The 14,663-nt window shown below is 37.5% G+C and overlaps 1 protein-coding gene across 1 annotated transcript in view; it reads left to right on the top strand.

The window, feature by feature from the left end:
* Positions 1–14,663, top strand: part of UTP20 (UTP20 small subunit processome component) — a 93,351-nt gene that overhangs the window by 44,689 nt on the left and 33,999 nt on the right. Inside the window, exons 26-29 of the mRNA XM_036891443.2 lie at positions 3,609–3,775; positions 5,428–5,636; positions 9,981–10,124; positions 10,784–10,863. Of these exons, the coding sequence (XP_036747338.2) occupies positions 3,609–3,775; positions 5,428–5,636; positions 9,981–10,124; positions 10,784–10,863 (600 nt within the window). The remainder of the gene's footprint in view (positions 1–3,608; positions 3,776–5,427; positions 5,637–9,980; positions 10,125–10,783; positions 10,864–14,663) is intronic.

The following is a 14,663-nucleotide window of genomic DNA, read 5'->3' as shown; positions in this document are numbered from 1 at the left end:
TTTTTGTGGCCTAGTATGTGGTTCTATTCTGGAAAATGTTCCATGTGCACTTGAGAAGAATGTGTATCCTGCTGCTTTTGAGTGTACAGTTCTCCAGATGTCTATTAGGTCCATCTGTTTTAGTGTGTTGTTCAGTGCCTCTGTGTCCTTACTTATTTTCTGTCTGGTTGATCTGTCCTTTGGAGTGAGTGGTGTGTTGAAGTCTCCTAAAATGAATGCATTGCATTCTATTTCCTCCTTTAGTTCTGTTAGTATTTGTTTCACATATGTTCGTGCTCCTGTATTGGGTGCATATATATTTAGAATGGTTATATCCTCTTGTTTGACTGACCCCTTTATCATTATGTAATGTCCTTCTTTATCTCTTGTTACTTTGTTTTGAAGTCTATTTTGTCTGATACAAGTACTGCAACACCTGCTTTTTTCTCCCTATTGTTTGCATGAAATATCTTTTTCCACATCCCTTGACTTTTAATCTGTGTATGTCTTTGGGTTTGAGGTGAGTCTCTTGTAAGCAGCATATAGATGGGTCTTGCTTTTTTATCCATTCTATTACTCTGTGTCTTTTGATTGGTGCATTCAGTCCATTTACATTTAGGGTGATTATTGAAAGATATGTACTTACTGCCATTGCAGGCTTTAGATTTGTGGTTACCAAAGGTTCAAGGGTAGCTTCTTTACTATCTAACTGTCTAACTTAACTCACTTACTAAGCTATTATAAACACAGTCTGATGATTGTTTATTTCTCTCCCTTCTTATTCTTCCTCCTCCATTCTTTATATGTTAGGTGTTTTATTCTGTGCTCTTTTGTGTTTCCTTTGACTGCTTTTATGATTTTATTTTTTGCCTTTAGTTAGTATTTGGTTGGTCTGCTTTCTTTGTTGTGATTTTATTTTCTCTGGTGACATCTATTTTGCCTTAGGAGTGCTTCCATCTGGAGCAGTCCCTTTAAAATATCCTGTAGAGGTGGTTTGTGGGAGGCAAATTCCCTCAACTTTTGCTTGTCTGGGAATTGTTCAATCCCTCCTTCATATTTAAATGATAATCATCCTGGATACAGTATTCTTGGTTCAAGGCTCTTTTGTTTCATTGCATTAAGTATATCATGCCATTCTCTCTGGCCTGTAAAGTTTCTGTTGAGAAGTCTGATGATAGCCTGATGGGTTTTCCTTTGTAGGTGACCTTTTTTCTCTCTCTGGCAGCCTTTAATACTCTGTCCTTGTCTTTGATCTTTGCCATTTTAATTATTATGTGTCTTGATGTTGTCCTCCTTGGGTCCCTTGTGTTGGGAGTTCTGTGGGCTTCCATGGTCTGAGAGACTATTTCCTCCCCCAGTTTGGGGAAGTTTTCAGCAATTATTTCTTCAAATACACTCTCTATCCCCTTTTTCTCTCTTCTTCTTCTTCTGGTAGTCCTCTAAAGCGAATATTGTTCCATTTGGATTGGTCACACAGTTCTCTTACTATTCTTTCATTCCTGGAGATCCTTTTATCTCTATCTGCCTCAGCTTCTCTGTGTTCCTGTTCTCTGATTTCTGTTCCATTAATGGCCTCTTGCACCTCATCCAGTCTGCTCTGAAGTCCTTCCAGAGATTGTTTTAGTTCTGTATTCTGTCTCCTAACTTTAGCTCTTGTATATTTCTCTGCAGGCCCATCAGCATGGTTATGACCTTTATTTTGAATTCTTTTTCAGGAATGTTGATTAAATCTATCTCCCCAGGCTTCCTCTCAGGGGTTGTCTCGCTGATTCTCAACTGGATCAGATTCTTCTGCCTTTTCATGGTTATAGAAATAGTTGGCTGGGAGAACATAGTCCCTTCCTGCTTGCTGTCACCTTGCCCTTCTCAGAGCAGCTTCGGTTTTATTTCCTGGGCTGCCGCGGGCAGGGCAGCCCAGAGCCCTGCGGGGAGTGGCAGGCGCACCCTGTGTGCTCTCCTGCGAGAACAGCGACCCTTGGTGCCCTGTCCCAGCTTCCTCTGTCTGTGCACACTGGCAGGGCCTCTAAGTCTGGCCTGGGCAGCTGCGGAGGAGGCTCTGGGTGGTTGCTGTGGGCGCGGCCACTCTCAGGCTGCTCCCCTGCTATGGCAGGGCCTCGCCGGAGGTGGAATGGATGGGAGGCTGTTTATCGCTGTGAGGGGCTTCAGAGCTGCGCTGCCTCCTAGGGGACTGCAGCGCCTGAGTTTCCCTGGGATTCCCAGCTGCTGGGCTGAGTGTGCTGGGACGCTTCTGTCCAGCTGTGAAGCCCCTGTCCCTTTAAGATTTTCAAAAAGCACTCGCTTTTCTTTGGTCCCAGGGGCGCCGGCTGCGGGGACCCACTCACAGATTTTACTCTTCCGTTTCCCTAATACCCAGCACACCACGCAATGTGTGTCTGCACTCCTGGTGCGGATGACTAGGGCTGGGTATTTAGCAGTCCTGGGCTCCCACTCCTCATCACTCCGACTCCTTTCCTCCCACCGGTGGGCTGGGGTCGGGGGAGCGCTTGGGTCCCGCCAGGCTGCGGTTTGTATCTTACCACCTTCGTGAGGCACTGAGTTCTCGCAGATGTAGATGTAGCCTGGGTGTTGTACTGTGTCTTCTGGTCTTTTAGGAATAGTTGTATTTGTTGTATTTTCAAAAATATGTATGGTTTTGGGAGGAGATTTCCGCTGCCCTACTCACGCCGCCATCTTGGCTCCTCCCTTCAGGAAGGTAGTTTTTAGTATTAGGTTACTTAGTATTTTATCAGGAATGGATGTTTAATTTTATTAGAATGTCTATTAAGCATGTATTAAAATGATCATGTTAAGTTTTTCCTATGAGCCATTGATCTGTATTAATCTAATAGATTTTACTAATCTCTCTTACAATCATAGGATAATCTTTATTTAGCTTTAATATTGGTTTAATGCAGCACTAGGTACTATGTTTGGAAATGTGTTTTACATTTATTTATATTTATACTTATTTATATTTATATTTATTTATAAGCATTGTTGGTACATAGTTTTATTTTTGTTCCTTAACCTCAGCATTACAGTTATACCACCTTCATAAATGAAAAAGACTATTTCCTTCTTTCTCTCCGCTATGAAACTTTACAGCATGGGAATTGTTTTTCTTTGAAAGTTTAAAAATTAATTTGGAAAAACTATATATGAGCTCCATGTTTACTCATGCTTACTGGTCTAGTCAGGTTTTCATTTTCAGTTCCTTTTTCTTATTTATGTTTTTTCCATAAAATTACCTATTTAATTGAAATCTTTCCAGTTTCCCTATTTTACTTACAGTTGTATTCTCTTATTTTATACATTCTTGTTTTCATTTTTCCTTGATGTAGATTTGCTTTTGCCTTGCCTATTTTACTGCTTTTTTCCTCCTATAAAGCATTTCCTTTTGGCTTTTATCTTTATTATTTCCTTCTTTCTACTTCCTTTAGCCTTGTTTTTATGTTGTTGTTTTACTATATTTCTATGCTGAATATCTTGATTTCTATTTTCATTCTTGTTTTACAACATAGCCATTTAAATCTGTTGAGTTGCTATTCTAGCATTTCAGGGAAACAAAACAATTGGTATTATGTTTTAGGATTAATATGCAAACAAAATAATGTTCTTTGACTTTTTAGAATTTTGTATGGCCGAATGAAGAATAAGACTGGGAGTAAAACTCAGGGGAAATCGGCTTCTGGCACTCGCATGTCCATTGTCCTGAGGTTCCTTGCTGGGACCCAACCTGAGGAGATCCAGATATTCTTAGACCTGCTGTTTGAACCTGTGAAGCACTTCAAAAATGGTACTGCCTACCACTCTGAATGCATATTGTCTGCTGTGTACTCCTCATGAGGCAGGCTAGATTTCCCAGGCTCTTGGCATCTTTCTACCTGGGGTCACTCCTCCCAGTCTTCATGGTCTTTTTGCTGAAATGCAGTTCATTTTAAACTTTGAATTAGGCAGAGCTCACAATAGGTGAGGGGGATTATTAGCATCCATGTATAAGCAAGCCCCTAATTATAAACTGAATTTTTGTTGTGCATTTAGGCCATTTGAAAAATGGTACTTGCCCATTACAATGGAGTTTTTTCCCTTAGAAACGTAAAGCATACTACAGAATTAGTCCTACTTATCTTGGCATTTATTCATTCAGTGAGTCATTCATCTATTGAGTTCTATTTGTTGAATACCTCCTATACCCTGGACATTCTTGAAAATAGAAACGTGACTATTTACAATCTCTGCTGTCAATCTCACAGTCTAAACGAAGTGGTTGTTATAAGTCTGTATGATGAGCTGTAGTGCTTTGTGGTATGTTTTCTGGTATGCAGTGTTAGTAATTAATAATAATGATGATGATAATGGCTAATATTTATGGAGTGCTTACTCTGTGCCAGACATTATGATGGGCCCCTTTACTTATTAACTCATTTGATCCTTAAAATGACCACAAGAAGCATCATTACTTGATCGTTCCCATTTTACAAATGAGAAAACAGGCTTCAAGAGGTAAGTTTTTTGCCCATGGCCACTCAGCTAGGAAATGGTGGAGTTGGAACTTGAATCCATATCCTTCTGACTACAAATCCTCTGCTCCAATGCCAAGATTTATTTGCTTTAGGCAAACATAGATATTTATTTGCAGGGTGATGTGTTGCATTTGTTTTGTATTTTTTCTGTAATAACAGATCCAGCTGTTGGAAAAGTTATCATTCAGTGTAATATTGCACTGTGAAGGAAGTTGGTTCTGATGAATACAAAAGATTCTGCAGTGTAATAGCTTCCATTATAAAAAGGTAGCTTATAAATGGCACTCTTATGGATGGACCATTTATGTGTTTAAAAATCAGTAAGCTCATGTTCCCATACCAATTGGTTTGAAGTAAAGCTTAAGCAATAATAGTTCCAGTCTTTTAAGTAGATTATGAAATCAGTATGTTACCTCTTTAAAGGACTGTTGTTTTATTTATTCACCAGGGACTACAAGAGAAATAAAGCATTTGATTCTCAGCCTTCAGGGAGCTTATAATGTAGAAAGACATTTTCTGTGAAACTACTGAAGTCAGCATAGTCAGCAAAAGCTATGAGTGAAAAAAATGTATGGAAAGTTGCTAGGTGGAATAAAAGACTATTCCAACTCAGGTTTTGAGGAACAGTATAAATGGGTTAAGGATTGGGTTTAGAGACTTAGTTCTGTCACAGTTTCTTACTCCTTTATTCCTCAGTTTTCTCATCTATAAAGTGATAATAGTAAAACCTGCCATACCTAGCTCATTGAATATTTGTAAGAATCAAAAGGAGAAAATATATGAGGAAGGTATGCTATCATCTATAAATCATTATAATAGAAAATACTATATCCTTCAGGGAAATTGAAAGGAAGCTATAATTATAAATAGTAACAAACTAATAGTTACTGTTACATGACACCTCTGTTCCTCTTTGTTTCCCTAGGAGAATGCCATTCTGCAGTCATTCAGGCAGTAGAAGATTTGGATTTGTCCAAAGTTCTTCCTTTAGGTCGTCAGCATGGCATCTTAAATAGCCTTGAAATAGTATTGAAGAACATTAGTCACCTAATCAGTGCATACTTACCTAAGATTTTGCAGATACTGCTCTGCATGACAGCAGCTGTATCACACATCCTTGACCAACGAGAAAAGGTGAGAGAGGTTCACTATAGATGCTCTCCTTTGGGCTAATATGAGCTGTGTTTTACTTGGGAAATTGGTTGAGACCTGAATATTTAGCAATCTTCATTGTTATAAATATTAATTAATAGCTAGAAAATGCAAATTAGATCAAATGTATATTTTAAAATGAGATGAAATTATAGGGAGTGTGTTCTATATATGTCTCAGAACCAACAATAGGGATAGTTGAGTTGATGTTTCTTCTATTTTAATTTTAAGAGCCTAGAGGTGTAGGTAATCTTCCAACACTCATTTCTCCAGAATGGCTGGAGAATAAATACTGTTAGCATCCTTGTTAATTTGAAACAGTTTCCTACAGCTTCTTAACCATAAATGCTTGCCTACTGTAAGCACAATGTTTTGAATAAGAATAAGCAGCAAGATCAGGCAAGACAATTCAACTAACTGCCAAGAGGCTTCATGAGGGGATGCTCAGTAAATGTTTTCCAAATTGCATTCAAGATAATATATTTTGTTGAAACAGGTATGTGGGCATAAGCATACTCTGCAGTTTAGAGGAACTTGATGTCTTTAAGGACTGCAGGCTTTTTGGAGAAAATGGGATTTTGAAGTGAAGATCCAGACTAGATTTCTGCTATCGGTTTTCAGTTAATGATGAATAGTTTTAATTTGGATAAAATTCATTTCATTTGATTTATGGAAATGCCTGGTGAACTGCTGTCAGATATGGTCATGATAACTGAAAATTGACAGCCAAAATTTTATGTGGTTTTTGGGGGCTATACATGGAATATAAATCTGCATTAGTAATGAAATAATATTCTCTGATTACCCAAATGCAGCCAGAGAGTTAGAACACACCTTCCATTTTAATAGGCACCATTTTGTTTCCTTCATTCTTTCACTCATTACTTCAGCAAATACTCATTGAGCCCCTACTATGTCAGGCACTGTTCTAGGTACTGGGGATAGAACAGAGAACAAAGCAAAAAAATATTCCTATCTGTTTATTTATTCAGTAAGTACTTACTTCACCCCTGCTATCTACCAAACATCATTCTAGGTGGGAGATGAGATGGGTAAGGACTCAGTACCATCAGGTGAAAAATAAAAAGTAAATACACAGATGTTTAAAATAATGCCAGATGGTTGTACAGAGAGGGGAATAAGATGGCACCCATTGCAGATCTCCAAAAGTCATTCTCTATGTAGCTGTCTCCTCTCCAGGACTCTGTCCTGTGAGTTCTAGCCACCTGGGCCTCACTAAGCCACTCAACTCAGTCTCCTCATTGTAGGAAGACAATTAGTCTGTGTTCTGGGCTATTCCTTCCTATACTAATGCCTTAAGCTCTCCAGGCAGGAAGCTGGCGAATGTGTAGGACTCACCATATATTTTTACCCTCTCTTGGGGCTTACTGTCCTCTGCTTCCTGCTGGCCAGTGTCTGAAAATCATTGTTTCTTACGTTCTGTTCAGTTTTTTAGTTGCTTTAGAGGCTAAATCTGGTCTTTGTTGATTCAGCTTGACCAAAAGCAGAAAGGAGCAGGCAGAACAGTTGTCTGACTAACACAGGGCTGGGAATAGCCATGTTCCCCACAGCCAGAGCAGAACCTCATAATGCCCAGGGTATCAGGAAGAGTCCCTAGCAGGAGATTGCCTGCATTGTGGAGCCAAGATTAGCCCTGGAATAAAGGCTGCTCTGATACCACCTAACTAAGCTTAAAAAGACCAAACTCTTTCCAATTAAATTACCTGCATCCCAGAACAAAACTCAAAAGCATTTGAATGATTTAAATGAAAATAAAATTCATAGGGTCTGATATTCAGTCAGGTTTTACCAGGTATGCCAAGAAGGAGGAAAATTTTACTTACAATGAGGAGAAAAAAACAATCAATAGAAGCAGACCCAGAAGTGACCCAGATGATAGAATTAGACATGGGTTTAGAACACTTAGTAGAATTAGACCCCACATGTTCGTGAAAGTGGAGGAAGGCATGAGCATGTTGATGAGACACATAAGGATGTGAAGAACCTAAAACAAAATGAGGGAATGGGGTAGGTAACCAAACAAGGGTGGGGCTGCTTTTACTAGGGTGTCCAGATGCTGTCTAAGGAGGTTATGTTTGACCTTAACACCTGCCCAGCCTTGGGAAGAATGTTTCAGGTAGAGGAAATGACTAATAGTAGCACAAAGTCCCTGAGGTAGAACAGTCTTGGCACATTCTGAGAACAGACAGAACGCCAAGGTTGCTAGAACACAAGGAGCAGGAAGAATTGTGTAAAACGAGGTCAAGAGGTGAGTAGGACCTTGTGGGCCAGGATGAGGAGCTGGCTCTACTTTTAAATGTACTGGGAAACCTCTGAGAGATTTAAAGCAGGGGAGTGATATGGTCTGATGTTTTAAAAACATCACTTTCATTGCTTTGTGGAAGTGAGGCTGGTAGGGGGTGAAGAGTGAAAGCTGCCAAGATGTCATAGAAATTCTGTTATATGAGAGCTTCAGGGCCATAGGGAGAATTATGAAAGAATTTTCATTTATGTCTTGAAGTGAGTTATAGTGACTTTTTACATGGATATGTTAAATCATTAAAAGTTAAAGGTTTTATAAACCCTCCATAAGGCCTCTGATTTCTTGGTTAACTTAGCAGAAGTTACCCAGTAAAGGCAGCCTTACTCTAGTCAATAATCAGTAACTCAAAGGATCATTTATGCAATTTCACAGTTCATTAGTTAGTGAATTGCTAAGCTTCTTGACTGATAGGAGCTTTGTCTTTTTTTAAATTCTTGGACAAGTCCAAAGAATTTCTTGAGGTGTTGTAATGAATTATTGCACAATAATATTGCTTAAATGAGTTAAAGTTCTACATTTATGTGTTTGAACTAAGTTATACATTTACTTTTTTGTATCTTTCAGATCCTCCAAGGCATTGATTGACACCTAAATGTGTGTCATGTGGGTTGTTTTGTTTTGTTTTGTTTTTTCTTACTTAAAACAATGGAGTAACTTGTAAATGTACATAAACCCTGTCACTGACTATCCCTCTAGGAACTGAAGTCTATAATTGCTCACTTACAGGTTTTTCTCAAGTTCATTCAATAATTATTGAATAAAGTGGGCAGCTGCCACTGCAGTTATGGAAGTCAGTAGGACATTTCCTACCTGATGCAGAGGGGACCTAGTAGGAGTGGGGAGAAGGTAGGGAGTGTCTGATTTGATACTATGTTTGCTAAGGTTAGTTCCTTCTTTGCTTCAGAGGATCATGATACCATGTTTTTTTCAAATATCAGTAATAGTTTTTATCTTTCAGCAAACAAAACACAGCTAATAATGAAAAATTTGCCAATAGAATTGACAGACAGAATGACTTGTAACTGTCCACTTGGGCTTGCCTGTCATTTCCGTCTCTCTCTGTAACTTGTATAATGAGATAGCCAAAAGCAGATGGTAGAAACTTGAGGGCCACGTCATGTCATTGGACCCATTTGTTGATGGGGGTTCAGTAAATTGTTCTACTCTGAGCCTGAACAAAGTGCCTACATATTTGTGATTTTTATTAACTCATAAGGAGTGAGAAGCCAATAGAAGTAATCTCTGTTATAAAAGAAGTTTGCTGTTAATTCAGACATCTACCCACTCCAGTCCCTATGCCTCTGAAAAGACAAATCTTGATTTTTTTCTAATTGTGTTTCTCTTGGAACACTGTATTTTTGAGATCTTACTATGCCTTAATTCAGTCACCTCATTCTCTCTTACTACACAAAATATTCCACTGTATGGAGACACCATACATTCTTTAATTAATCCCCTAGACTAATTTTAACAAGAATAATAGAAAACTTCTAGTTTTAAAAAAAGTAAAAAATAGTAATACAAGTATGAAAACAAAGAGGAAGGTGACTTTCATTTGAAATGAAGTCTTAATAGTTCTTTTCCTAACCTAAGGCATTCTGATGGAAGATTTGTTTTGTTTAGAATGCTCTGTTTATAGGAAGAAATCAGGATTTTATTTGAGACAGTCACTTGGATAAAAAAGTAAAAGAGTGTAGATAGAACAGCTGTTCCAGTTGTGACTTTCTTCTTCCCTAAGGACACTCTAGTGTGATTTTGCTGGGCAGTAACAAAGGAACATGTCTCCCCATTTGCTTTTTTAAGTCTCTGCTTTCCCATCATGTTCAATGAGAAAACAGTATTACTTGTTCAGTCTGCATTTCCACGTGAATTGGAGCTAAATTCAACAGACGCAACAGGATTTTCATTTTGATTATTAGCCATCTGAGGAAGAGTGTCTCCCTGAAAAGTTCAGGATAAAAATGATACATATTTTTTTTAAATAGAAGATCTTTGTTTTACAGATACAACTGAGGTTTATTAACCCACTGAAAAACTTAAGACGCCTTGGACTCAAAATGGTAACTGATATCTTTTTGGATTGGGAGTCCTATCAGTTCAGAACAGAAGAAATTGATGCTGTATTTCATGGTACAGTTTGGCCTCAGGTAAACCTTGATTTTTACATTCTGCCTGGATACCTTCTGCTGCTTCCTTTGTTACTACCACCCCAGCAGAGTCCACACCCAGACATGAATGCCTGTCCTGGTCTTTTCTTTTCCTCCATTACTACCTAAAGCTCAAGAGCTACTTTCTATAATACTATGACATTTATAATGTAAGTGTATACAGTATAAGACTAATTTGAATATGATTGTGTCTCTGAAGCAAATACTAACATAACTTTTATAGCACCTCACATGATGTTCCTCTGGATCATGTGACAAGCATGAGGGAAAATACACAGGTATTTCTGTTACAGTATTTCCTCGTTTGATATTTTGGATGTAACCATTTGGTGATAAGATGGCTGTAAGACATGACTTTAGGCAAGGTTTGTAGCTGCTTGAGCTCTGTTATTTCTGACCAGTTGAAAACTAAAGTATCTGGTTCCTTTCAAGTGTCCAGCACTTCTGTGCACTATCTTTGTCATTTTTCCGGTATAGATGTTATTTTGGATTCCTTTATGTTTTCCCTTGGTCTGTCCTTTAAATTTTAATCTCTGTCTCTTGGCTCTTTTATCCACTGGTGTGGTTTCTGCTTTTTACTTGTTTTTTCCTGCAGTTCTGCATATGCTTTTATTGGGCATTCTGTTCTTGTGTCCTAGATCAGCAGACTTGGATCTGAGAGTCAGTATTCTCCTACCCTTCTGCTGAAACTAATTAGTATCTGGAGCAGAAATGCAAGGTAAAACCCTGTTTTCCCCTTTAAAAAGGGCAGTGTTTTAGACTAATCTTGACAAAACTAGTCAAGGGAATTAATAATGTAATTCATGGGCTTTCCATGCAGTGAACTTCAGTGCAGTTAAAGAGACTAAGAAAGCTGAATCTCAAAATACATAGTTTAAATAAAAATACAAGTTGTTGATTAATATGTATAGTGTAATCCAGGAAAAATGTGTGTGCATGTGTGTAAATATAAAATGTAAATAGAAAATATCTAGAAGGATACATGATAAACAATGTTACCGTAGCATATGGAGGTTTGAGTGGGCCAGAGTAGGGAGGAGAGAATTTTCATGATATATCTTTGGAGTATTTGAATTATTTATAATTTTAAAAAAGGAAAAAAATAGGTAAAATTAATTTTGCAACCTAAGTCAAAATTGTAGTGTTAATATATCAAAACTTTCTTGCTATTTTTATAGCTTCATTAAAACTTGAAAATTAGAAGTATTAGGATTGATAGGGATATTCTTCCACTGTGTAGTAGTTGTTTCATCAGTTTGATTTGGCTTGGCAAAGGGAAAAACACAATGTGAAACACCAGATACAGGTTCCCCCCGATATCTGAAAGCAGAGCATTCCAGTGAAACCTTTCTTAAGTTGAAATGGTGTTAAGAAGCAATTGCCATTAATTTATATGGAATAATATTGAGCATTCCCAAACGCCAAAAAAGAATCTCTCCTGGGCTTTCCTGATACCTTAAGACACATCTTGCTAACAAATGCACAAAATAAATTGAGATAAAGCACAGATGCTTGCAGACAATTCAAAGCTATGGTGGCTTGATGCTGAGATGCTCAAGTGTGGCTCCCAGGGAAAGATCTTAGTGGTGCCCACTCTACATGCTTCAGGTACACGCAGCCTCTCTAATAGTTCACTGCAAAACAAACACTGAACATCATTTTCACTTTTTAACCTCTTTTGTAAAAGTGAAGTGGTGTAATAGAAACTTTGGAAAAGCCAGAGATATCTGTAGTTATGTCAGCACATAAATATTAACAATTTTTGTATGCTTGCTTAAAAATAAAAGCTGATTTGTAATTGGCATCCTATTTTTTTTCCTAGTTTCCACTTAAAATCAAAAAAATTTCATAGTCATTTTAGAGTTTCTAGACATCTGTGTAAAACTCCATCTGAAAATACTTATAGCTCTTGTGGTCATAAATCAACATCCTTTCAAGGACATTATGAGCTGTTTACACTGATGGTTCAGAGATGCTGTGTTACAGACCAAACTTATACTTACTGAGCAGTGTCGAAACCTTACCTGTGTTATTTATCTCAGTAGTGGAAACAGACTTAAGTTTGCTCTGATATATTTTGAAAAATGAAAAATAGAATAAAAGAAAACGTTTTATTATTGATTCAATAATGTTTAAGTCTTGGCATCAGTTTTTACAAAATTGGGATCATACTGTAAAACCAGCTTTGATTTTGTTTTGTTCTGGTTTCATTTACCATTATGTCTTGAAAATTTCCCTGAATCACTAAGTGGTTTCCAAAGACAAACCAAAGACCTTCCTTAGGAAAGCCTGTTTTATTTTTACTGGTGCTCTTTTCATTTATTTCTGACTTTGAGTAAGCAGCTTCATACCTTGTTTTATCACGGGACATTTATAAGTAGCATTTCATAAGCATACTGAGGAATGTTTTATAGTTGTGTAATTTTTATTCAAATGAGCCATGAAGGACTTTGATTCAAGACTTTACCGTAGTGACTTAGTTTTATATTAGTGGGGTCCTTTCTCAAGGTGGAGTTCCATATTATTTGATGCCACTTCATTATCTCCTGCAATTTCTCATTTTTGGTTAGAGAAAAATAGACGCTACATAGCAATAAAGGAGATAAGGAACAGAATTTATTTTTCTTTTCTACTTAACACTTATTGAAATAAATCTTTAGAAGGATTGACCTCCCTGAAATCTCCCTAAAAACAGCTATGCATATATAGTTGTATTGGAAGAATTAATGAATATTTCAGAACCACTTAATAGGAATTTTACTCTTCAACGAAAAATTGTATTTCAAAGTATGGTTGCAGTTTACATAGTGTCAGTCAGACATTTAACAGGTTTTCATCTGTAGAAAAATTTAGCATTTTACTGTGTATTTGGACAGATGCAGACAGAGCTCAACTATAGACCGTGTCTTTACACTTACAACCAAGGTGATTGTCTCAGAAATTAGGTGAACTCGGGACAACAAAAAGTTGCTTACTAACTACAGTGATCATATAATCTTTGTCAGACTGAAATATTCCTAAGGGTGAAAAGAAATGCTATAAATAATTAAGCCAGAACAACCATTATAAACTAGAACTGTTCCTGGCCACTCCTAATAGCTGCTCTTGTTCTGACCGTCATGGCCTTTGTATGGCTCAGTCTTCTCCCTTTAGTTCTTGCCACTCCTGGAAGGCCCCTGATCATATATGGCCTTTATTGCACTCACCTCTCCTCATAGCTTGCCTGCCCAAAGCTCCTTGTGGGCAGAGACCATTTTGCATTTATTATTGTAACTTCTTCCACAGAGGGCTACCCTTCTTAATCGATGGTTTGTCAATATCCATTACATGTTGAATGAGTGATTGAAATTTCTGATTGAGACACACACTTAAGCATGGAGCAAGCCTAGTGTACTGTGTACAAGAAATATAGCTTGGTTACTCAGAAGTTGCAATGGATTTGAATGGGCTCTTGCTAGGACCTTGCCAGCAGTTCTGTTACTTTGTCTGCTTGAAATAAAAATTCAGACAACATACAACACAATGGCTAAGAGTCCAGTCTCTGCCAGACACAAACTTAGCTTCAAATCCTAGAACAACTGTCTGTTCTTTGGCAAAGTTGGCCTCTCTGAGCCTCAGTTTCACCACTTATAAAATGGAAATAATATCAGTACCTACCCCATTGATAATAGAGATGATAATATGTCAAGTATCTTGCTTGGTGCCTACCGATACTATGCCCAGTATCTGCTGGACAAAGATGTATGAATATAACCTCTTAGAACTTTCCTATCAGTTATCCATACTAAGCATACTTGAACTCTTTCTCTGGTCATGATGGATTGATAAAACCAACCAGTCTGAATTTTTTCAGTTTGACCTTCTTACTAATTGCAAGGATTGCATCTCTGATTGTAAAACAAGTGCTAGTTTGCCCTTGTCTGGAAAGCAAAAATGCTCTCGACCTTTGTTGGGTATTTCTGCTAGGTGGGTTGCTCAATATCATTTGTGTGAGTCTTTCATTATTGGGGATAGATTAATCCACCTCTCCTGACAACGGATCTTCATTCCTGAATGCTGCATATCCTGATACAGCAAATCTTTGTTTGATCTTAGTCCTAATTCCAGTGTTGTAGTACACTGGTTTTTATGTTAAGTGTACGAACAGTCTTATTCTGGAACGCTTAAGATTGAAAAATACCCTGTCTTCAATACATTTCCTTTAGAAGAGTCTACACTTCAAAGTTAGACTGTGGTTCAAATCTCAGATCTACTAATTAGCTCAGTAGTTTTGGACAGGCCTCAGTTTCTTTATAATATAGGGATGATGATACTACCTCATAGAGTTGTTATGAGGAATTAATGAAAAATGGATGTAAAGTGCCTAAATAATATGTTTGTAAGGTGCCTAGAATTCTTACTCATTAATTTTAGATTTTAAAGTAATTTCCATTTTGGGTATCTTACTAACGTTCACATACACACACAAATATTTGTTACACTCAACATGAAAATTCATATGGAACATGTTTTTAGAAG

Source organism: Manis pentadactyla, chromosome 10, assembly GCF_030020395.1.
Source record: "Manis pentadactyla isolate mManPen7 chromosome 10, mManPen7.hap1, whole genome shotgun sequence".
Lineage (NCBI taxonomy): Eukaryota > Metazoa > Chordata > Mammalia > Pholidota > Manidae > Manis > Manis pentadactyla.
The sequence above is the reverse complement of the archived record's forward strand: the minus strand, read 5'-3'. Positions and strand labels throughout refer to the sequence as shown.